At 40.2% G+C, this 26,424-nt stretch overlaps 1 protein-coding gene across 2 annotated transcripts in view; it reads right to left on the bottom strand.

Moving 5' to 3' along the window:
- med13a (mediator complex subunit 13a) overlaps positions 1–20,749 on the bottom strand; it is a 76,227-nt gene extending 55,478 nt beyond the window's left edge. Inside the window, exons 1-4 of one of the 2 annotated variants that reach the window (XM_040150171.1) lie at positions 20,334–20,749; positions 20,118–20,220; positions 12,220–12,454; positions 407–575 (exon numbers count right to left, since the gene is read on the bottom strand). In XM_040150171.1, coding sequence (XP_040006105.1) covers positions 407–575; positions 12,220–12,454; positions 20,118–20,183 — 470 coding nt within the window. In that variant the 5' untranslated portion in view covers positions 20,184–20,220; positions 20,334–20,749. Of the gene's footprint in view, positions 1–406; positions 576–12,219; positions 12,455–20,117 lie in introns of both variants that reach the window. The other variant, XM_040150170.1, reaches the window with a different exon arrangement.
- Between the last annotated feature and the right edge of the window lie 5,675 nt (positions 20,750–26,424).

Here is a 26,424-nt window from a genome sequence, read left to right as displayed (position 1 = left end):
TCAAATACTTGAAACAGGATCAGTGGCAAAAAAAAGAGCAAAAGATCCTTAATCTTTTTTGCCACTGATCCCGATATCATGCTATTTAATAGCTACATCTGAATGATGCTGCCATATGAGAATGTGTGTACTTATGTCAAATGTTGCTCAGTGGAAATAGAATTCTTGACTGTGGAAGTGTGGCTTAATAGCCTACACACTGAATAACACATAAAAACTGTTACACTGCGTTTGCTGGAGCAGTGCTCAGCCCACTGAGCTGCCCCTGACCACATCACAGCCAGCAACAACAGACATAACATGTATAAAGGGCAATAGTAAGAAAAAAAGTAAAGAAAACACCCTTTTCCACAGTGCAGTTACATGCGCATACAACAACTCGACAGAACGAGTGCTGCCAGCGTACCTCTTGTTGATGGGCTTCTCATCTTTCTCATAGGGTTTGACAAACCACTTGCCGATGCGAACGAAGCTGCGATTCATGAGACAGCGCTCCAGCAAGTTGTGGATGGCTTTGAACAGCAGCGTGCGACACTCGTAGGAAAGGCCATTCTCCCACAGCCCATCATCCTCGGCTGGTAAAAGAGAGGAGAGAGACAGAAAAAGGTGAGTGCAGTGGAAAGCTTTGAGAGTTTGGTTTAATACAAACCAGTAAGAACTCTCCAGGGCAAACAATGTCATGACAGTAAAAAAAACCTCCATTTACACATACAGTAAAAATGGTACATGTTGCTGCTGTGCCTTGTTGAAGCAAATCACAAAGGCGGACTTACACTTTGCAGTATGGCAGAATCACTAATAGGGATATTCATCAGTCAGTGCCCCCAGGATGTTGCGATGTCACAATCTCAACAATTAACCTTAATTCAACCAATCCCCATGAATTCTGCACCATACACAGATACATAACCAAACTCACTTGCTGGTTGTAATTATGCACACGTGTGACACAAATGTCTCACATTTAGCAACAAAAATTACCAAAGACCATGCAAGGCAATTCCCCTATGTTCTGCATGAAAGCGGGGGTAAATTGTTTTGTACCATGTGCAATGTTATGGTGGAACACAAGCCATCGATTGATGAACAGTTTTCTACTGCAAAACACACCCGAAGAATGGCTGAAACGGGTGGACAACGGACAAATCACCACAACAAAGGCTGCTGCATCCAGATCTATTGCAAGTGCTGAATGTATCAAGTTGAGTTGGATTAAATATGAATGGTTAGTGGTTACGTTAGTGTAGTATGAATTGCAAAATGGTTGTGTGTGTGTGTGTGTGTAGTTTAGGAAAATAGTTTAAGAGTCTATTCAAAAATATCAAGTTGGGTGCGTTATAAAATCAGAGATGGAGAGGGTTAGAATTATACCAAAAAAAAAAAAAAAAAAACTGCAACTATTTTTGCAATTTTCATTTTCTTCTGCAATTTCATTGCAAAAAAATGTCGCAACATTCCTTGCAATTTTTTAGAAAATTCAATACACTATAACTTTCCAAATAGGTACAGGAATTGAGACTGATGTATGAATATGTATACAATGTGTGAATGGCAATGACAATCTCACTTACAACACACACACTCAGTGAATTCAGTCCTATAGATGATAATATGAATCACCTTGCAATTCCGGTCTGACAAACTTTCTGATAAAAATGTACGTAGCTGTGAGAAACGACATCAACTAATCAAGTACAAAGGTAAATCAGAGGAGGATTTTGTGCATTCACTGTGCACAAGATCCGATCCCGTGCATAATCACTGAAGGAAAATTCTGACAAGGTTACTCTCTGACGATCTAATAAGCACGACGAGCCACTTTCAAAGACCTAGCAGATAACAGTGAACACCCGGATACAGAAATGTCACATTTCCTGGAATGCAAAACAGTAAGTCATATCTAAAGTGACACCTGAAAATCATCACATAAAGATGGCAAACAGAACATGTAAATGCAAACAAGTGTGCTCACTGTGACAGAGAGAGGAGGTTAAGTAGAAACCTGCTGCTGCCTGCTTTTAGACTGTAGAGGTTTCAGGTGCTTTCTGCTTCGGCACATGAGTTTTAATACCAAGGTTTAGGAGTGCAATAGTACACAAATTCACAGCACCGGTTTTGTTTTCAGTACAGCGGGGAATACCAAGATTTTATTTCTTCTCATTTTGCTGTAAAAGGTAAAGCACTCAAACATCTGCAAACTGTCAGTAAGTGATAAGGCATAAAACAAAAACTTGCAAAAGTAAAAACATTATATTGGAGCTCACACACTTCGAGCATACAATGCATAAATACCATGTCTTCTACGTGTCTGGCTTATTCTGGTAACACATCTGCGGCAGCAATCCTATGCGTGACGTCCCTTCCACAGACGCAGTTACCGTTTCATTGAGTGGCTTCTTCAACCCCATGGGATGCTTCCCACTTTCCCGCCCAGTAGCAGATATACCTGGGTGACACTGTCCCAAATGAAATAACGTGTCTGATGTAGTGATTTCCAGAGACAAAGACAATGCTACTTAATTTTGGTTGCCCAATTGTGACACTCAATTTCTGTCCAATGCAATACTCGTACTATAATTTACTGGGAAATCATGACGCTTGCATATAGGAAGTGATTTGGGATGTTTTCTGGCTTCCCTTTTGCATTACATACAGGCTGGAAACTCTCAGGTGGAACCTGCACTTTTGAGTTTCTGTTCCGCACGTGCAAAGAGTTAGACTGTAATTAGACAGTGTTAGACTCACAGCACTATAATTATTTGGTTCATATGGCGTACCAAACTGAAACAATTCACATACCACACTGTACCAAGTTGTTCAGGATGAATCTATGGACCATTAAACCCATATCAGAGCTGCTTTCTGAGTCACTTTCTGCGCTGGCCTGAATGCTGGTCTAATCTCATTAACAGCCACTGCTCACACCTTATAGCACTTAAGCTCCTTTCAGTCAAGTTTACAGCAAACATCTCCCCAAGTGTGCTGTCTCTGCCTGAGAACAGACGAAATAAATACTGACTGTGACCCACCCTTCGTGTCAGCTTAACGTACACCAGCTAGGCACAGGCCAGCCCAGACCCAAGTCAATTAGATGTTAATGAATTATCAAGTGAACCCCGGGCCTGCTCTTGTAATGTAGAGGTAGGTAAAATATTTTAAATTTAGATGATTCTAGGGCTATCAAAATAGGAAATTACAGTGATTTCCTTCCTTGAACAAGAAAGACCTTGTTCCAGCCTGGGAGGTTTGAAAAGCTTGTTTAAGAAGATGCTGAGCACTTTAATGCTTTTCCTGAGTTTAACCAAACAGCCAGCAACGTAGCAAGGGTGCAATTATAAACATCTGCTGAAAAAAACAGTAAGAGTTTCAATTTTAATTTAAAAAAAAAAAAAAAAAAAAAATATCCTAACCCCATCAAATCCACTTTCAAATGCCACAGCTCTACTAGACGCTCCAAGTTCAGCTAGGCTTTAAAGCATTACATCCAACCAAAGGAAAACAATTTCAGGCTAGTTGCCAAGTAAAGGGAGCTACGTGCCCGATGATTTTGAGAGCAACAGACTAATTCTTCAGGTGCACGCACATCTTGAGGGATAAGATCAGGAACAAAGAAAAACAGGGCAAAGGCAGGAAAAAGGAAGGAAACAGCAATTTCCCATTAAAAATTAACTGCAACTGCAGAATCAAAAAAAAAAAAAAAAAAAAGCAAGAGTAAAAACCCACTTCACTTTCTAGAAAATGTGGATCTGATAAGAGTATGCATGGGATCAAGTACGTTTTTCAACAAGTCTGCTTTGAGTGATCTGGCAGCAGGTCTGGCCATCCTGAGAGACATGGCAGGCAGGGGGGCAAAAAGTCATCACAAAAAGAAACCCATCCCACTGACGCACTGACAGCACATTAAGAGACAGGACGGGAAAAAAAAAAAACAAAAAAAAACAAAACAGAATTTAGGCCAAACTCTACTGCTGAAGAGGCAGATCATTGTAGCTGATAACATTTGAAAGAGAGGGGATATGAGGAGGGCAAAGCTCAAATCTAATGTAATAGAGACATCAAGCCAACATGCATTTTGCAGTTAAACCTGCAGTCCTACTTCAGCCCTCTGTTGATGATGGTGAGACTGGCAAAACCTACTTTTACATTAACCACCACCATGGCGATCCCATCTGCTTCCCTCTGCCAAGACCACATCTGCCCCATACCTCTTCCTCTATGTCGCCTGTTCCTCCTCAGTCTCTCCCTCTAGCACCAAGCAACTCTAAAACAGGCGTCTGGTTTACATCAAGTGTTCCTAACGACCTCATGTTCATCATGCAATGCATGCTGCAACACTCCCCGCTTCAGACAGACAGACAGACACAGAAACACAGTGTTTTAAGTCGAAATCTAGCGTTCCTTCTGATGTAAACAATGTGACAGTCATTCACTAGAAATGGCAATGCAACATTTTACAGCAAATTTTCACAAAAACAAAACCAGCAGGACAGGGGTGACTCTGGGCCAGATGGGACTTGGCTTTACAAGTTATAGTGGAGGAATCTCCATGATAAATGTCTATGGACTCAACGTGCTACAGTGACAGGTAAAAACTCTAGACTGGGTTCAGGAGGAGAAAAAAGATATAAACAAATATAATAATAATTTTAAAAAACCTAATCAGGTCCCAGAACATGTTTGCTTTTCTTGTTGCACTTGTCTTTCCAGGTCCTTGAGTGAATGAGTGAAATCCATTAGCCTTTTAACCTCGCTGCTCATCAAAAAAAAAAAAAAATCCAGCATTTAAGGGGGTTCCTCTAAATGGACAACAACTTTTCTTTCGTGAAAGTTAAAGATATTCTGCATGTACAGTATACTGAAAAGCAGTGGCCGATAATTCAAACGATGGGACACTTGATGTGTGTAGAGAACTTGTCATTCATCCATCACAGAGAGGTCATGGGTCACGTCAAGTTGCAAAATGGCAAAATATACGCTACTACTGGAACTACTCAACAAATCAAGCAGAACCAATCCTCGTTTTAACCATCTTATTGGTTAAAACGAGGATTGGTTTACCATCATATATGACAAAAAAAACCATCAAATTCTCACACTGTCACAACTTTAAGTAACAGATCTTTGGCAATTCTGACTGAAAAAACTGATTATCAAAATAGTTGCTGATTGATTTTCTGTGATTTAACTAATTGCTTAAGTTACAGTGAAAGTGTAGATTATTAAACAGTGTAATAAATGTGCATAGGCAGGGCTACCTCGTGTTTCAGTTTTAACCTGCTGTACTTATCGGTTTTCTACAGTTTTGAAGTGTAGTAGATAATTATAATGAAAACATATTACAAAGATGTTTAAAAGTTTAAATTTTAAATTTTCTAGTATATCTGTGACCTAAAACATGTGCATGCACATGTGCATACAGTATGTGTTAGGAGGGTTGGCCATGGCATGTGGCGGTTAGTGCATGGGACAAAAGATGAGTGGCCTCATTTAGACAAAGATTTACGAGCTCAGCTGATGGTTAGTACACTTTCATGTCTCTGCCTCATGTGCAGCAGTCCCAGATGAGCTGACCTTTATAAGAACTCTTAGGCGGGTGCACAGCAGCTCTATTAAGAATACTCACATCCAAGTCTAGCAAGGAAACAACAGACAAAAGTGCACAAAAACGCCTTTCCTTTCCAGCACCAGTCCTCTGCTATTCCCAAAAACACACCTGAACACTCAAAATCAAAAAACCACACGTGGATATTTTTGGGCGTCCATTTAAAATTTGGAAGCCCCCCCCCCACACAATTTGCTCTTGTGTATGTAAGCAATTAGAGCAACAGTCGGTAATTAAACAGCAGGATTAATGCCTGTGATCGACTGTGCTCAAGGGAATTCTACCAAGCCTGGTCAGAAGGTTTCTCCTCTCCTCCACTTCCTCCTTATCTGCAAGGAAGGAGAAAGAGAACCAGCAGTGCTCTGTAAAGTCTCCATTACTAATTAATGAATATTTCTTGAGCAGAGAGGGAAAAGAGAGATAGATAGAGAAGAGAGGGAGACTGCACCCATGGGCCAGAGCTGCATGCATGGCCGAGTTCCTGCGCTGTGCCAGCCAATGGAGATCCATCAGAGACCACGAGAGAGGGAGATGGAGCAAGAGGAAAAGAGGAAAGCGGAGGGTGGTTCACAGGCAGGGGATTAGCCCTGGAAAATTGATCCCCAAGCCCAAAAGCCATTGGTCCCCTCTACTTTTTCCTTATAAGAGCTGGTCTAGGTTTATCTGTTCATCATTCTCTGTGTTGCACATTGAAGATTAGAAGCAATTTTTGAAGGAAAAAAGAAAAAGCACAACAAATCCAAAGCCAAGTTTAACTAAGTGTATCACTGATGCACATCCACAGCCTTGTGAATCCAGTGTGTGCTCCAACAAAACTTCACCAAAAGTGGGCATTTCCAGGGTTGTTTGGTAGTGATCAAATAGTATTAAAATGAGAATATGTCATTGGCTGATATAAATTAAAGACATAATATAGTTTCCTGCCCCAATTATGTATTGTAAGCTAGTTTCTTAATCATTTAAGCCATTGCCAGGACTTCATGTACTGGACTTTTCATTCTCCACTTTAAAACTTCTGGACATCTTTTGTCCGTGTTTATAGCTTAAATTTGGAGACTTCAAAAATTCAGTTTCTCTTTCACAAGCTGTCCAAGTAAATAACATTTGGAAATTCTAGAGAGTGAGTGGCATTTCTCCTTTCTGAATCCTTGCCTGGGGCATCCACAGGGTTACAGTGCTTACAATGGGCCTTACATCACTGTGGGACTGAATTTTTATCACAGTCATGTGACAGTCCGCTCACAATCCAAGAGAGAAAATAGGCCATTACAATCTTTAAAACACGATTGCAAGTGCAGAGTCAGATATCCACATAACGGATGGCTTGACATTTTGACATTACAGAATATGGCTATGTTAAGGACAAATATGACCCTATTTTCTTTTTGTCAAAATAGGAAACTGGGGAAAAAAATGATGGAAACAAAAACCTGGAAACCAGAGAAAAGAGTGGCAGCATGGCAGCAGTACCAATCAAATGAAAATGATTTATTGAATTTATAAGATTGATGTTTTAAAATCACAGCTATCTAACTCAGATTACCAGAACGTGAGTTTGAAGTCTATCATGTGCAACAAAATCAGCACGCCACACAAACAATACTGTAAATCAACTTAGGAAGTAATTTCAAAAAGGCTACTTTTCCATAACTGCACAGTACTTTAAACCAGTCACATGTGGGGAAGATCTGTTTGCATTTCTACAAGACTTTGATTGAATTCCTTTGCAGCAGCTTAATCTTTAGAGTTTTATTTTAGATTCACAAACTGTTTCCTGTATTCGGTATCAGAAGGCAGGGAGAGTCTAATGAGAGCAGGAAACAGTTCTACCCCTTCTCACTACAGGCTCGCTGATGATCTATTCAAGCTTGTGCCACAAAAATATATAAGAGTCCCAAAATGGCGATAAGCTGGTTTTGCCGGTGCAGTTTTTCCACCATCTGACCATCAATTATATCTTTCTCTGTTAGTGAATATTTTTTCGTCAACTAACTTATTAGAACCTGTATCCTGCAGGTAGCGCTTCAAGCACAGCATCTCACACAGAGATATAGAGATATACATCTATATAATATATATATCTATAGATATATATAGATGGATGTGTGTGTGTGTGTGTATAAGTATGTGTATGTATAAATATGTGTGTGTGTGTGTCTATATGTAGAAAGATAGACTAAAAAATGTAGATGTCACGGCAACATAGAAAATGGGCAGAAGTGGTAAGAACAGATGACAATTATATTAATAATAATATATATAAATAATGGTTACAATTGCAATTCATGACAAAATATTTACTTGATATCATACTGAGAGTGTAATGTTATAAAATACAGTGATGGTGCAACATAATCTTATGCTTTTGTCAATCACAAGATTCTACCCCCAACAGTTTTATACAGTAGTTTGCTGTGCACCTTTTCACATTGCTCTGCCTAAGAATGCCTGAAAAACTGTTTCGTTTCCAATATACACCTTACTTTAAGGTTGCACGGGACTTATTAGAACCTGTATCCTGCAGGTAGCGCTTCAAGCACAGCATCTCTCATAGATATGAGGGCAGTTCAATATTTTTTAAGTTAAGATTTTGTTCACAGAAGACTAGGAAAAAAAAAAAAAAAAAGGCTGACCTGCAAGAAAAAAGAAACTTTCAGCCAACACAACATTCACAGACTAATGAAATATGCCCTTTGGAACTGGATATTCTGCCCTGAGGTGCAAAGAATGGTTGTTTTTTTTTTTACACCTTTGATTCAAATAGGAGTGGAGGAGAGTGGTCAAACAAGAAAAAAAATCCTATGAACCTGGCAAGCTAGAAAAATTCCAAGAATTATTGCATACCAGCAAAAACAAAAACAAATGTCAGACAATCAGTGTAAAAACAAGAATGCTGCTAAATACTGCTTTTCTTCGCTCTAAACTGGATGGATCCCAAACAATGTGTTCATCATCAGCTAGCGGAGGAGATGGACATTTTAAAAGCAAGCCTCTTCTTCCCTCCCCCACCACTTCTCTCCGTCATTCTCTAGAGATTTGACCCACCACCCAGTAAAAAATACATGGGTGAGCTGCAGGGACAACAGTGGAGATGGTTCGCTGATAACCTGTTCTGGACAGCAGATGACCAGCTCTCCCTTTCAACCTTCCCATTAACGACTAATAATTACAACCTTGCCATTCATAGATAGGAATATACAGGGATAGATGTTTCACATACTATTTTACAAGATAGCAACACTAAAATTAAACATATTCATCAAATCAGATGATTCCTAAAATCTGCTACATCTGTCTTCTTAAGCTTTTCCTCTTAAACTTATTCAGAAACATAAAGTATGATTGCATCGTGGAGCCCAGCACTCTAGAATCACATGCAGCCGAGGGAACAGTGAGCTAGGTAAGACCTACGAGGGCAACATGTTGCAGTGAAAGCCGAAGAGGGACTTGCATTGCAGGGGTAAGGGACGGGGGCAAACTAGTAAGAACTTAGGAGAAATGTACCACAGAGCAATTACCCTCTCATACAGACATCCATTCCTAATTTCTATGCAAAAAAAAAAAAAAAAAGATCAATGGGTCTTTGAGAGGAGGAAAAGGCAGCCATTTATCTTTCGCTCTGGATGCCCCTGGTCAGGAGCCTCCATTAGCTTTTGAGGGGAGAGGACGATGAAGAGAGTATAGGATTTGCATAAGAATACATTCCTATAGTCAACCACTGGGAGGGGGAGGCAAGCCATTTAATTCAGCAATGGCATTCTCTTGTTAGGAATCATTTCTGTGCATGGCCAGGGGAAGATTAGAATTGGTTTTCTCGTTGTGTTACGAGCAAGGAAGGTTGTTGAACAGCATAAAAACGAGGCCTGGTAGTTTGTTACCCTTGCATTTCTTCAATGGTGATTAAGTGTCAGACGTTAAAAGATCCCTCAAGTTTTCCACCCTTCACTACTCTCATCTCTCTAGCTCACTCCTTCTCCCCTCATCCCCCTGGAGAGAAGGGATTACTGGCACACTGGTATACAGAAATGGCACTTGCTCAAAATTAAAAGACTTTCATAGGCCGCTAATCTAATGAGGATGGAAGATAGTGGGGGGGGGATAAGTAAGCACCATTTCAGCTGCCGAAATGAAAGGAAAAGAGCACATTTTCATGTTTACCGCCAACACTGCACTAAAGACTAAAAAGAAGGTGAAAAAACAAAAACAAAAACAAAGCTTTTTAAGATTCCCGTGACAGGCTGGGACCAAAGGCAAAACAATTACACTGAACTAGTGGCAAAAGGAGAGTGGCAGTTAAAAGGCGACAACAGTTGTGACATTCCAGTTGAGCGCACAGGTTGGGCTGGTCCTGCCACGGTCTGCGCTGCCAACACTACCTGTTATTTGTCGATTCGCACCTCCACAGGCAGAACACCCAAGAGAGTCCATAAACGTAGCCAGCTGTCAATCACCATCCTACTTCTTGGGATACGCACACAACACTCTGCCAGAGCAGTGATCTTCAATCCTTGTGCTCGGTACCCAAGAAAAAATTATCATTTTCAATTCTATCAGCCATCACCTGACATCCAACTTGTTCCCAATTAGAAAGTCATAGTGAAAACCAGCTGGAATCTGGGGCCTTAGAAGCAAATGAGAAGTCCACTGTGCTAAATGTCTCTCTGAGAGGCCAGACACACAGGTCCATAGATACAGGTAAAGGAAACTGGACAGAGATCCTGACATTCTTCCATCCCGGTCTCAGCTGTGTTATCAGGTCGCAGGACACACCATCCTGAACAGACTCATCAGCAGCTGCAAATCAGAGGTTGAGGAAGCAGGAGGAGAGAATGGAGCCCTCCGGCTGACTTTACATCCATTGAGCGAGGCTGCCCTGCTTCATTTCACTAGCAGAGCCCCACAGCAGCTATGGAAGGGGGAAAAGTTCAAGAAGGAGAAGACGTCTTCCACTCGAGAGAAGGGAGCAGCAGCTTCCAAAACAGGAAACACGGATTATGACACCGCCCAACTGGGAACCATTCACACTGAGACACAGCTGAGTCAGGGTGCAAAACATTTGAGCAACACAGGGAGGAAGAGATGCACTGCAACATGTTGTTTCATTACAAATTCAGGGAACACAATATCTAAAACAAGACCTGACAAGAGTTCTGCAAAAACACGATTCATCATTTTATGCTAGAACACCTGGAAGGAAAATATGGTGCAAATTTAATGGTCAATATTCAATTATCGAATTTCTATCTCCTGAAACACGTTTAATCTCCCCAAAGCCTGAGTAAGAACACAGTAGTGACTACAACAATTTCCAAATATAGTCTCTCCATACCACCCCCTTCTATTTGAAATGCAACACACTCCATTAGAGGGCCTGAGCCAGACGCTTCAGGTTATTACCAGGACCTGTTAGACCTGAATGAGCTGCCCATCGTAGCCTTCAGCTCCCATTTTGAGTCCCCTTCAGCCTCAATGTCCCATAATGAAGGAGGGTCACAGAAGGGCTGTGCTTAGCTCAGACTCCAAAGTTCAATCTACATGGCAGAGAGCATGAATAAAGATGGCCTTTTCCCATCTTCCACCACTAATGTCACTGTTACCAAAGAGCGAAAAGAAGTAAGTGGGGGGTTGCATTTGCCTCATTTCTGCATGGCTGCTCCAGCACGCTGTGTTTCTAGCTTAAGTTATGATAGGACTGAATTCAGTTCCTTATACCTTCTTCCTTTTGTGTTCATCGTCTTTAGAATGGTGACATGTGACTTTAACCTATTTGTTCTACCTCGCGCACAAAAAAAAGCAAAAAAAAAAAAAAAAAAAAAAAAAAAAGCAAGGTGCTGATTCGTCTGCTGCAGGGCAGCGGTCACTTAGATATGATAGCCATCTCTCAGGCACACATCCTATTATAAAGGCAGTGTGAAGCCCAGTGTATCCAGGGAGAGGGAGTTTCCCTACAGGTGTTGGCACTACCAGCCTTGCTGGCTCAATGATCCGTCAGAGGAGGGTAAGGGGGGGGGCGCATTAGGGAGGTATCAGATTACACACATTTTAAGACTTCCCTGAGACTCTCACATACAGGGTTTCTTCCCTCTGCCTACCTGACAATCAAGCAGTGAACTCTATCATTTTTAATTGAATGACCAATAACATATCGTAACAAATTGATCTATGTTCGAGCGCCTCTCTTACAAAGCTGTAAGACCTCTACACTTCCCATTATCCTTTACACCCATCATTCCTTTAGCTATATAACCTTGAGTGAATCCAACAAAAAGTTCATTGGTAGGTGAATTGGAGATCATATTCTCTGAGTAGTGAGAAATAGAATTTTAAACCTCTCTCTCTCTCTTTAATCATTTAATCTCCCAAAACAACTAGAAAAACTATCTTGCTGCAGCAGAGTAACGTAACTGCTCTTCAACTAGCAGAACCAGCTCTGTGTCAGAGAGCGCTCGCTCCATTCCCTTGAACTCACTAAAGCAACCTGGATGTTGTTCTGTATCTGACCCTGACCTTCATGTACTGAAGAAGCCAGATAAAGAGAATGCACCTGCACAGCTCTAAAAAACATACTTTTCTTTTCCAAATTACATGCCCTTATGTGTATGCCAAGGGTCCCCCACCTGCAAGCTCGTGGTGGATGAGATCTGCGAAGTTAGGGTCGTCCCCCCACCAGAAAAGCCAAAGTTCCCTCCGACCCTGCCGCTGACTCCGCCGCCATACGCTTAGCACGTCGGCCTTCAGGCACCGGCTGAAGCTGCATAGGATGGGATCCTCCTCTGTCACTGGGAAGACGATGGGTGCAGAGGTTGGACCCTGCCACACAAACCTCTTCCATTTGATCCCCGTCAAGTCAGCCTGCAAGATAAGGGAGGGGGAGAGAAAGTGTTAGTGCGCAGAGTTGCTGCTTCAGTATCCACTCAGCATCTCGGAGTAAACATGTGCTGAGCAGAGTGTAAAGAGCCGATATTAAACCTCTCTTTACACTCTGCCCTTAAAAAAATTGGGACAGCTGTTTGTTCCTGCAAAGAACTGTGTACTTATGCTTCAGGTGCTTTCAATATCAACACGAACAACATGTTCGAAACACAAATAGGAAAGAAAGCAATGCTGGTAATGTGGTCTCACCACCTTAATCCTCATTACTGGTGAGTGCTGGGGGGATGTGTGTGCTTTGCCTTTCTATAAACACTGTCGGGTTTTTATAGAGAGAATAAAACACACAGGAAAAAGCCTCACAGGCAGTAAATCACTGGCAGGGTTATTAAGTGTTAAAGCAGGAGCATTACACTCCACTGCTAGCTACCACTACTGCTTATCAGCTAAACAATGACAGACTACCTATGTCTACCTAAACACGCGCACGTATACAAACACTAACTACCACAAAACACACGCGCACAATGCCTAAGGGCGTATATCCCAATTTGCTGGCAATCTCAGCCCGCTATCTATCTTTGTAGACATTTCATGTAATCTGTGCGGAAATGGACTGCTCATTTTCATGCCGTTCAGTCTTATTCCATTCAGTCTGAGTTGGCAAGCTCTCCCTCTGTATATTCAACCAATTAATCCATTACAATTCAGGGGATATCTTAACTCAAGTGCAGATGCGCTGAGCCTGAACAAGCGATTACCCGTGGTTGTGGCGAAGCGGTGGTCTTTTGCCTGGCTAGGGATAAGCTGGGAGATTTGTGGAGTTATTTGTGATGGTGGTGGTGAGTGCTGGGGGTAGGCTGGGGACTGTCAAAACAGAGCATTGTGTGGCGTCAGCTGGAGCAGAGCTGGATCACAACAACAAGTTAGCAAGCCATAAGACGTAGTGACCTCATACAGGCCTACAAATCATTGAAAAACCTACAGTTAAAAATAGTTTTGACTGCATTTATGGCTCCTGTACACGTCCAGGTAATACATCATAGCAGTATACAGGCTAGACTGTTATTCCACAATTAAGTATACACGGTATTTGTCAAATCAATAAAAAGAGAGCATGTGTTTATTTTTTTCTAAACCCCTCACTCAAAGAAAAACGTGTTTGGCAAGCATACAAAATCCCAAGGTTGCATTATAGTGTCAGCATAACTTAACAACAAAGTTGCCAGGCTGCACGATCAAAACATCATGATCTCTGATGAACAATCTGGCTCATAAGGAATTCCAAAGCTGCTACACATGCTGATTACAAGTTCTAAGGTGCAAGCAGCAGAGCTAGGTCTGTGTGTAACAACAGAGCTGCAGCAAGCAGGCTTCTCCTTCCTGCTGGAGTGCGAAAAGCACTACATTACACCTGCATCTTGCTCGGAAACATCTGTGCACACAATGCAAAGGGAGGGTGGGGATAACGGTTAACTGTGAAACCAGATCATAAGCAGTACAGATAGGCAATTAGCAATGGAACACCCCCATCATCTTACTGACCATTGCCAGTCCCCAGTGGTATTCTGTGTATAAAAGGTTTTGTTCATAAGTGGCCTACAGATTTTAATATTGGCCTCTCCCCCTCGTAGATATTGGTTTCACACTTTGAGACATGATTATGTGCAGCACACAGACAGCCAGGCATCAAGCTGGTCACAGGATACTGATACTTCGGCTTGAACTACAATACTCTTATTCAAATGAGTGTTTCGGTAACTATTGCTAACTAACTGTAACTTTTTTTTTTTTTCCCCAAGATTATCCAAATGTGCCTGCATTGTCTGAAATATCCTTTATGATTTCATGTTTTAGGTTAACTCTGAAGACTTATAAGACAACCTAACCGTAATCAAGGACCACTCAATACAAAGGAGATATGCAACTACTACAAGCCAGATCTAATGCAGTAGTAAACAAAATTAGATACAGTTACAAACTACTCTCTACCCTACCTCTATTAATTAATTACTCAATCAAAATAAAAAATAAACTGATGACAACTTGGATTATCAATTAACTAAATTATTTAAAAAGTAACAATAAAAAAAAAAAATTTCTGGTTACAGACTTTCTCACAAGACAAACATGGGTTCAACTGGTGTGTTTTGTCGCACTGATTTAAGAAAAGAAAAAAAAAAAAAAACAGTTGTGTGTGGTCATGAGATGGTTAAATAGTTTAATTAACAGGTCAGCCTGGTATCAGCTGACTTCTAAAATGGCATGCAGAGAAAACAGACACTTTTTGTTATTATCTATAGTTACTGCAGTATAACTTTACACACAGGGAGGAGTGAACTCCCTGACTACATCCTCCGGGCACTGAAACTTTGACCTAGTTCATTTCTTAAGTTTAGCTTGTGTAGTAACACTAAAATACTGATTAGTGCTGCTGCTGCACTGTTAATGCATGAATGAAATACAACAGCCTAAAAAAGCGGAAGACTTGAGTCTTCATCTTACATTACAGGTCTATTCATTTCCTTTTTAGTGACTGTTTTCTGTTACTATCAGGATGTTTTCATCTATGGTGCATTTTCTATGCCTAGTAGGCAGCTGAATGATGATTTAGAATATATGCCGAAAGAAAACCCTTCACGCCCTTTACTACACCAACTGTAGTATAAGGGGAAAAGTATAACCAAATGCTGCTTGTTACTGTCAATGAGCAATTATCCCCAGTGATAAATGACTCTCTGGATGTATTGTTCATTACTTGAAGTGTATATCTGACATCTTCTTTCTAAATATCGAAGTTTATCATTAACAGCCACCTCGATTCATTATTACCACTCTAGAGTAAATGATGCATCAGCAGATGCATGACCCACAATACTTAAGACATTTGATGAACAAAAAAAAAGTGAGTTGATAGATGCACAATTTTTACAATATTTCCAACTTAAATCTAATGTTAAATCATATGCTGCCAAAAGTACTAAAATACTATCTAAAAACAATACTGATCATTAAGTTCGTTTCTGCTGTGAACAAGATGCTAGGACGCAACCCTTCCCCTGCCACTGGCTCGCTTAAAATGTGATGGGAACATGACACGGGTGAACACCTAACCCCAGCTCAATGGGAAGATATTTTGACATCAACCAAACAAGCCTCAAACTGTGTGATGTATAAAATAAACCAAATTAAAATTTTACAAAAAAGCTTAGTTAACACTGTGTAGATTAAAGAAAACAAATAAGATGACATCAGACAGGTGTATCGCTAGTTGAGGTTGGTACACTTAATGCACATGTTATGGCTTTATCGTGATGTAAGGAGGTTTTGGGTGGATATAATTAATTATCTGTCATTAATGCTAAATGTACAGAGTCCTTACTGCCTGATTACATGTTTACTTGGAGAACAACTTGTGGCTGTAAAACGAAAGTAAATACAGCGCCTCATTACATCTGCATTTTTGGCAGAGAAACGCATGATATTACTGAATTGGAAAAAGGACTGTTGCTGTAAGAATAACTGGCTCTGAGTATACACAGACTTTTTTGCAATGGAGAAAGCAGCGTTTGCCCTCCAACAAAATCAAGATGAACACACTAATTTGTGTCTTGTATATAGAGACATGTAAACTGTGCAAGGAAAAAGAGCCGCAGTAATGGATATATGGATATAAAGCTTTTTCCAGATGTAGTTGGACTACAATAAAGACAAGAGCACTACAAGGGTTTGCTCCAGTGTATGTCAATTTATGCAATACATAGTCTTGACCATCTGCAGTGTTGAGTTAAAAAGTGTTCACCGACATTTAGAGTCATCTTTTCTCCTCTGCATTGCTTGGACGTTAGAGAGCACTTCATTACAAACACTTCCAGTGAGCGGCTGAGCTCAATACTGTGTGGAGGTGGTGACAAGCTGGACCCAAATTGAAACTTCACAAAGTTTGAGTGACTATAGTGACATCTGGGGGGGCTGGTCTTACCCCATATAGACTGCGCCCAAAGGAAAAGCTTTAAGTGAGGACCTGAAGCAGCTCCAGAGCTGAAGAAGCTCGTTTTCAACCTGCTGAGCTGATTTGGGAGAATTAGAAAACTTTCTGAAATCACCTTCAATGAAACCAGTCTCTTCATGCGAGCCTTCAACCAGAATCTGTTTTGTTTACACAGGAATTGATCCAAATATTTGCACTGCTGATTTGCAGTAGATCTAACCAATGAAGACTGAAAATTTGTTTATGTAATCAATGATTCTACAAACAATGTAATAAAACTGAATATACCTGTTGAAATACTAAAAGTTTATCTTTGTATTTGCAAACTGATGACATGATAAAAAGGTTTGTTTAGCTATGCTGAGTTGCAACATTCTGGGTTTGAAACATAAAATACTTCCAATCAGTCTTTGCTTTTAAGAAATATTTGCCTTACAGAACTTCATCTTTTTAAACAAGCAACGTCTGTAGTTGCATAGATGTGCAGAAGTCTTTATTATTGAGGAATTATTGTTCAACATCTATTGCAAATGGTGCTGAACTGCATTTGCAATAGAATTAAAAAGTTAGTTACATGCTACAATGTAATCACCCTGCTTATAGTTTGTATCTATTTTATCTTTGTTGTCATTATTTTATTTGATCAGATTTTGCACAAAATACCAGTGACTGTGTATCAAACAAAACCGTGGGCTGAATCTTATCCCTGCTACACACAAAAATATTTACTTCTGTCATTACATACTCTGAGCTTGAAGAGGCAGAACTGAATAGCCCCTCTGTCACAGACTAGACAATCACTGCTCCACTCCTCATCAACAATAACCAAGAGACAGACTGCTCTATCAAGGGTAAATGTGCCTTCTGCAGTTGTTTCTGTCTGTCCTTTCAAAATAAATTAGAGGCAGCCTGTGTGCAAAAACAGAGGGTGCCAAGGATATCTGTGTATTTCCTTCCAACTTGTGTTACACATGCAGGCTGTGAGCATGAATGTGCCTCAAACACTTTGTTCACTGCTATGAATCTGCAGTCTTCCCGCGTTCTGTGTCTTAGGAAATGCTCAGGTATGAGAGCAACTGCTTATAAAATGTCCTGGCAGGACGAGCAGTGTGGGTCATGAAAAGTTTTATCTTTCATATGCCAAAGCCAAAAATCACACTGCTGTAAGGGGGGGGGATCTAAGGCCAAAGACACTAGATATGGGCAAGAAGTTTTCCTGAGGTGATGCGTACTTGGGGGGTTACGACCCCTGATTTTGCCAGCTGCTCACCTTCCCTCTGGCCATTTGGAGTTCTGGGTCTCAGTGGGGAACACTGTGTTCAAACAGCTGCCTTCCTGCCTTTCACGATATGAGAGAAGCAACAGGTGAAGCTACTCAAATCATGTCGCAGATGCTTCTCTTCTACCAAGTCTCTGTCTCTTTTCCTGTCTGTCACCTCTCTCCTTCAGTTAACCCTGTCATGGAGCAAACATGAAAGTAACAAGTGTGTGATTGCATTTTTTGGTTTAGGGCAATGCAAATTCTAAAAGTTTCATTTGAGCCAGTTTATACATAGTTCTAGTTAATTTCTTGTATGCCACATTCAATGCCATCACCAAACAGAAGATTTCTGCCAAGTGCTTTTATAAAGGTTTGAAACTACTCCAACACCAAAATGCTTGGCAGCCTAAACTATACATTTCATAACAAGCCTGCTACATAGGTGCATAATAAAACAGAAACCGATAAACTAAACGTATACTCTATGTTGATTCCAATAAGACAGCTTTTAAAATACAAAACAAAAACAAAACAAAACAAAAGGATGCAACAAGTAGTATTGTACTCCGGAGAAGGCTATCCACTGAAAAACGACAGGGGGAAAAATGCCACAATGTGTTCACATTCTTTCACCATAAAACCACAAAGTGGAGTCTGTTCAGTGAGTGAGTCATAACAGCAATGGTGTTATGCTTCGTCTCACTGTGCAGGAAAATGTCAGCCAGAAAGGCAGAGCACCACAACTACCAGCCTCTACCTCATCTGTCGACTGTAGCCAACACTGCTTTCAAGTGCTGTCGTAAACATTGTAATTACGAGTTCACCGCACACAATCAACTCGAAAGAGTAGTATTGAGAGAGAGAGCGGGATTTTCTGCAATGAAATGTTACCTTTAGGGGGTGGACAGTTTGGAAGGTGTGTCAATTTGTGATGCAAAGCGGTGTAGTATTTCACTATATTGTTATTATACTAGACTCTCTGTCAGTATCACTACTGACTCATTTCTACTCTCACTCCTCATTTAACTTTTTCACATAGATGTATTAACAAATCAATCTACAGTCTGCGCTCTTTGTGGTCTTTGACTTCTGCCACTGCACCACAAATTGATTCTATGTCATTTAATCTATAAAGAAAATCCTCTTTTTCTAGGGGGTTATCTTTCAAGCACTTGGCAAATCATATTAACCACGTTCAACCGTGGAAGGAAGATGTTAAAATGAGCACATGAAGGCAGCATTACACTCCTGGACTACACAGTAGATACTCACTGTGCGATTTATTTCAAAAGGGATTTACAGAATACCTGTGAACTTAAAGTTGGTAGCAGCACAACCACAACTATTTAGGGTTATGTCAACTACCCACAACTGACAACATGATATGATGAAAAAGATATTAGGAGACAGAAAAACAAGGAAACTCATTACACACTTACTAGACCACACGATCTAAACTGTAGCTTATAGTAGCAGAAAGTGCAGCTGAGATATGTAGCTACCTAGATGTTTGTAATGCCCAGGAATGCATGCCAGAGATTATATAAATCAGCCCGGGGCCAATGCCCTAGTTGGTGTGAATACTAGAAAATGAAGTCCAAGGAGATTAAGCCACTGACAAAGCAGATGATGACATACTAACGTTTGCAAATAAATACTGTCACCCCAAACAATCTTGTCACATGCTTGTTGCTAAAAAGAGCTTTCTAGGCAAGGGGGGGGTTTATTGACAAGCTGTGCAAGTTGGGGATTGATATTCATTCATCCCGGAGTTGTCAGTGTTATACAAAAAAAAACAAAAAAAAAAAAAACAATGCACCATGGTCTCCCAGTGTAAGTGCTATAACTTGAAGCTGCAAACTGAAGTGCATGAAGTGTTTGGTTTACGGGGCACCACTTGATAAAACATAGTGGAAATGTAATGAGGAGAGATTGCAAGTTAATAATAAACAAGGTGTTGCGGCGACGGGGAGAAAGTGCTACAACTACTAACTCACTGGGACACACAGTCGAGCTCTTGGCAGTAAAATGCACATTTATTTCCGTGCTAACAGGCGATATATTGCTGTGTCTCCCTTGTGATATGTAGTAAGTGAAGCTTAACAAGCGAGTGGCGTTAAACCCAAGTGTCTGGTTTGCTGAAAGAAAAATTGAATTTTAGTAGAAATAAGATCTTAATTGACATGCCGTCAGAACTAAGTGACAAAGTGTTATAGGAACGGTACGTGGTAACATTAGCGAACTGGGATACCTTGTCCTGAAAAGATGTCAGCTCGACAGGGCCGTAAGCCTAGCTAAGCTACTATCAACTGATGCCTCTATGGCTAACGTTAGCTTAGCCCCTGTTCAGCTAGTTAAAAATGGCTGCTTTCCTTTAGTTTTAAATCTCTTACCAGACAGAATAGATTGGAATGGCAATCCTCCAAGCTGGCCCCGTTTGGTACAAAACAAGAACTCATCCTTCTTCACTGTGAGATCCAACTCTCCATCATTTCACTTCCCGGGAAATAAAGAACAATTCGCGGATTTGTCTTTTCTAAGATGTGCAGGCTTAATCAACGAGAAATATTTTTTGTAACATTTGGCTGGAGGATAGTTAATTCAACAACCTTCCGATTGCAGTTCCCCCGCCGGAGCTAAAAGCGGATAAAAGAGACTGTTTGCTCTTTATGTCGACATCTCAGAATCACGCAGTAAAAACCAATTAAAGGAAGCGACAAATGTTCATAAAACAAAAAGAAAAGGAGAGCAAAGAAGCAACTCTCCCCCTCCCCCTTAGCCCTAAAACGGTCTCTGCTTAAAAAAATAAAAACGTCCGGTCTTAGTCCTCCATCGCAAAATTCAGACTAAAAACGAAATACATCCCGTAAAAACCTCTCGAAATCTGGCATTGGCCTATATTTTAACGGTTATTTCGATCATTTTTTCAGCCTCGGTTCCTGTTGGTTTCCATTTGAATTCATGGATTCCTTTCTTTAATGGCGGCCACAGGGACAACTCTGCCTTCCACAGCCTATTGGCTCATTCGTGGTCAAAGCTTTGTCAAGCTAGCCGAAGACAGTCAGACACACATCAGACAGCAGGCAATATTTCCGGCAAAGTAAAAGTACAGAATTATTGTCTTTAATATTATGAATAATACTGTGAATATAGATTTAGGAAAAAAACAAAATTTGTCATGTCTATATAATAACTGAATAATACATTTGCTTTCCTTCAGGTACCACGTGTCAGAGAAAGATGCTGAAACATGTTATTATCGGTAAACTTTTTATTTTGACAGTCCTGGCAAGGCGTTTGGGCTTTTGGTACGGCTAGCTTGACATGTCGTGGTCATGAGGGCTGTAATAACACAAGACTGATAGGTATTGCCGCTAGGCCAAGCGCAAGTGGCGCTACTGAGCAACAGATTTTGTTACTAATGATCAAACCCTATAACTTGCTCACTTACACAGTGCACCACCTAGCGTATATGATGTTGCATTTGAAATTGAAATGTGCAACCAAGAGGCATTGATGCGCCCTTTGTTTTGTTTTATTTCAATCAAATACATTCACTTCTCTCAATTCACCTCAGTTTAAGCGAGTGTGGCTGAAGTGAGATAAAGAAAGCGGTAAAACCAAATACTGATTGGGTGCAGAACTGCAGGAATAAAACAAATGCATATTACTGAGGAAAAAAATATGAGGCAATTATATCAAGAGGACATACTGGGAACACTGACAGATAAATAAATAAAAATGTTTTTGCTGGCACAGCTAGGATAGCAAGTGATGTACCAGTGTGCATCAAAGCTTGGCAATAAGGATGACTCATGTTTCGGGGTTCAAAATACAGTCAAAGGCAAAAAACATATAAGACTGAGGTCAATGAATTGTACAACTTCTTAGTCAAAGTGAGAACAAAGGTAAAGTGCCACAACAAGCAATAGTTTAATATTAGCAAACACACAGGCCAAACCAAATTTAATCTCGATTAAACAAAGCTCAAACAGTGTGTTTTTCTGACACAGTATCAGTTATTACTTTGCGATAAAGCTTCAGCAGGGCTGAAACGCACACATTTATCCACCTTTTTATTTACAGACTGTTTTAGGAGAGGAAAAATCAACACAATTCAGGGTACCATCAAGGTAATATCATGGTCATTTTTTCACATTTTCTCCAGGCTACAACTTATCTACATGTCTACATATACTTTATATATACAACCTTTTATATACAACTATAATGAACAAAAGAAATAAAAATCCAATTCATTTGGTGAAATACCATCACCCAAGCCTTGATCATTTTACACAATATATTGTGTGCGTTTTGAGAACTTCTTTTTTGAAGTGCAGTTGTCCATCATTGATACAGGACTATAATCAAAATAATGCATTTTTTTTGTTTTTTGCAGGTTTTGGATGCAGCCTGCATTTCCTTCGAAGTAATTCCTGACTCAAACCAGACAATTGTAAATTATTAAACACCACGATTTTTGCTCTTAAAATGAGCAAAGCCATATATACAATTTTTTCAAAATACTGCAAAACATTGCACAACTGAGAGCCGCACCCCTGATGTTATACAACTAGCATTCTAGCTGGTGTTTGGCCAAACCAAAAGGGCTTCAATTACAGCCGCAAAATGTAAGAGAAAAAAGCCAAAGAAAATCATTCGTTCTTTTGGTTTGTATATACTGTAATGTGCATTAAGCTTAAGGCTAACTGATTTTATTGGGCGTAGGCTGTGCGGTCAAATACTGTAGTTGTCACAGTCAGTTTTATTGTAGCTGACATTTATAGATCATTTCAGCAATGAATACAATCCTTACACTGTGAATAAAAGATTATTACGAATTATATTGTACATACAATCGTGTGATGCAGCATTGTCAGCCACTGTCATACAAAATAGTTTAACAAATTCTAACATCACCATCTCTCTCTCGCTCTCCCTTTCCCCTCCCTCTCTCCTCTAATTAATTAATTAATTAATTGCTTTTTTTTTTGGACCAAATATTCTGTTTTGTCCAATCAATTCTTCAGGTAATCCAGGGATTTTAATTTACCCCAAGGCGCACTCCCAACCAGAATATTACTACCTCTATATTCAGGTGCAAGTAACATAGGTTTATGGAATATTAATGAGTTTTTAGCAGGTCCTTTGACTATTATTGTGAAATTCATAGTAATTTTAATAAAATGTAAGCTGTCTTCAGTCATGGCAGTTTCTTTTCAGAAATTAATGGCAACTGGCCAGCTAAGCCATAATTTCTTCTGTTATCCTGTGATTCACTAATGAGTAATTGCTTTCTCCAAAGTGCAACTTTTATTCAGCAGTTACTTCTAGTCCTGCCATTGCTTTTGCCATGTAATCCCAGACATGCTGTACAACACGTCTCTGTTATTCTAAACTGTTACTTTTATGAAGTCATTACTGCCTTGTAGTTTTTGTAAATACACTTTAACTATCTAGCTGTGTGCTCATAAATCAGAACTATACAATAATCCGTGACAATTCTTTTCTTCTGTGCCCAGGTTAAGCATAGGTAACTTTGTTTGTTTGTTTGTCTCATATTTAAAGCGAGAGCTGGAAAAACCAGCCCGTAAAGGTGGGGGTGACAAGAGGCCCTGAGGCTGGAAGAACAGCTGGCTTCTCCTGAAATGCAGATGGAGTCACGAAGGTGTGGTAGCCTGAAAAGTGACAACACTGTACCAAACAGCAACATGTGAGGAGAGCACATGACCTCCAGAAGATCAAAACTGTGTGAACACTTGAAACAGGCAACATTCTTCTCAACGATTTCTTTCACCGCCAACATACAGTATTCATTCATACAATAACTAAGACATATACCACCACACTAGACAAAAACGACTAGCCCCTTCAAATGTCCCAGCATTGCTCCTGTTTGTGCCTGGTTTGAACCAAAAGTTTTCCTTGCTGTTTAGACTGCTCACAAGCCAAAGAAGCTGCTGCCCCTCACATGAAACAACACCGGAAATATTCTAAATCTAAGTGATATGATGTGGCATAGATATGTTAATTATGCCTGCAATTTAAACTCAGTACCAATACAATGTATAACAAGAGTCTTGTGCTTGTTTTTTGCAGTCTCCCAGGGCTTACACAATCAGCTTTGTGTCTTCCATCTGATCCTAAAGGCCTGTGCAGCCTTCTCAACCTTAAATCTCCCCGTAGGAATGAATGATAATCTCACATTCAGTGCTTCCCATGCTTTATCATCACTCTCCTTCATATGAAAAACAATTCTGGAATGATACCATCTGTATAAGATTGTTTAAAGGAAAAAAAACATCTAATAGTGCAGCCGATGAACACAGTTGTCATAGCAGAGCAACTAATGTGGATACCAGATTGTTATCATATCCGGTGATGGGTTTCTCTCACTTATCTCAAGCTCCCTCTTATCTAATCCCACAGAGACATGCTGTCATGTATATTCGATCCCAGTAGCATTCAAAAATATTGGGGAAATGACAGTGTAAAATAGTTTGGAGTTGGCCAACTTCTCTTTTGACATTTGATTTGACATGCTCTGTGGTCCCTGTCGGTCTGCTATAGGAGCATTTGCCCCGTCTCACTGTTGTATGACTAAATCCTGCATGAGAAAGTGAATAACAAATCTAAGATTTAGCCAAAAAGAGAACATGGCCTGAATTTAATGAGGGCCTGTGGTCATACAAGACGGAAAAACAATGTGTTTAGACTCGGTTATCATTCACCATGCTCAAATAGTAGAGCATGAAATATTTTCCAGGTGAGAATATAGTATGGAGAAACGTGTGGGTTCAGGCTCTGATATGTTTGTGCATGCACGTCTAGCTGTGTATGTCCTATGATCTTTGACACAGGACAAGAAACAGGACGAACGCCACTGCTACTGAAAGATCACAAGAATCACGTGACATATTTGAAAAGCTTTCTGTAAATCAATAAAATTGACCACCCTGGCTAAAAAGCTTTTTCCTTCACTGGCAGACAAAGCTGAGGCATCCAGCAGCTATGAGCGTGACTCCAAGGTCCATAGTTCAACAGTGTAACTTGTGTTTACAGAGGCTAAGTGGTAATATCCCATTCTTGGCCTCTGCAGAGTAGGACTAGCTATATAGAGGTCAACAAGCATGCCATGTTCAAATAAAGTAGCCATCCTCCCAGCCCCCATGTTAGAGCACACACAGATATGCTCTTTGCTTTCTCTCCCTCCTTCCTTGCCTCTCTCTTGCACATACAAACAAACATGCTACCGAGGATTTTTTTTTCTAAGCACCCACAGACCTCATCCACAAAGATGGATTGAGCTTTTGAAAATAATGAGAACAAGCACTTATGCCATTCATTTACTCACATAATGGCACTTGGCCCTGACTGCAAAGTTATTAAAATGCGGAATAAAAACATCTTGCGAGCCAAAGTTGTGCTTGAATTACAATAACATAATGTCTAAGAGCCACAGGGCTTATCTGAAAAGGCGCATGTGATTCAAATACTTACTATATTTGGTTCACATTTCTGGATGTTAATTGCCCATGTTGTAATCAACACTGAGCAAAAGCTAAAAGTGAATAAATGAATATCCTGGTCAGTGCTTTTTGTATTTTGAAATAACCACTAAATCTTACTGAATTCAATTTTAAAAGGAGAAGAATCTGCTGATGAAGTTGTATCTTGCAAAGAGCAGAGTAAATCTACCTTGTACTGCAACATAAAACATAATGATGCAGTTTGTTAGTAAGCCAAGCAATGAAAATAAATCTTGACCTGAAGTAAACCGAGAACATCATGCACAGCATTTAAAAGGCTCTTATTTGGCTTGTGTTCAGAGATATTCAAATTTTTATTCTTTGAATTTCAGCGGAGACCAAGTTTCCTGTCACCAGGAATTGAGCAGTAATAATTTGTGATATTATCACTGTGTCACTGGGGCACTGTTGCTACAATGTGTTTTGGCATTGCATTGCCCTGTGTATGTTCACTATGAATAAGGTTATCAGTTTAGCTTAGAAACAAGACGCATAAAATAACTCATATACTCACACAAGCCACATTAGGGAAACTTTACCTTATTTTCCTTTACTTTCAAGATATTTCAAATGATGCAGTCGCCTCTTCTTCCTGTTAGCTGCAGACTAAGCTTTCCTCCTTTAAACCCGATTGTAAATGTATCAATAACAGGGAGGTTCAGTAGGTGTTGCTGTGACTGTCTGATCTCTGTCAGATAAAGTATGTGGGCGGATTGGCAGGATTTCAGGGGAAATTGCATGCTAAGGTTATAAGGTTTATAAGGAGTGAGAGGAGAAAAAGTTTTCAATTGGCAGAAAATGCCGTCTAAGGTGTTCCACGGTCTGCTTTACTCCAACATTACACCCCATTCTCCTGCCAGTGTTTAAAGAGGTGACATGGCCTAATCTTGAATGGGAACCTTAAAGCCCCTCCCAATCTACATACAGACTGAGAGTTCTTCGTATGACAAAGTGGGAGCAGCCCCCTTGTCATTAGCTCAAGAGGGCTGCAGAGTGCTGAGGATGCAGAGAGGCTGGCTCCGTGCCCTCAGCCTCCATCTGAACAGCCGGGCTGGAGTGTGCAAAGGCTCGCTGGGCGAGGGGTCATGCAAAGCAGATTGTGAACCACAATGTCATGTTAGCTTTGCGGGTCAACAAGGCATTATAGCATGAAAAAAAAAAAAAAAAC

Source organism: Xiphias gladius, chromosome 17 (genome assembly GCF_016859285.1).
Source record: "Xiphias gladius isolate SHS-SW01 ecotype Sanya breed wild chromosome 17, ASM1685928v1, whole genome shotgun sequence".
NCBI classification, from domain to species: domain Eukaryota; kingdom Metazoa; phylum Chordata; class Actinopteri; order Istiophoriformes; family Xiphiidae; genus Xiphias; species Xiphias gladius.
This window is presented reverse-complemented; position numbering and strand designations above follow the sequence as displayed.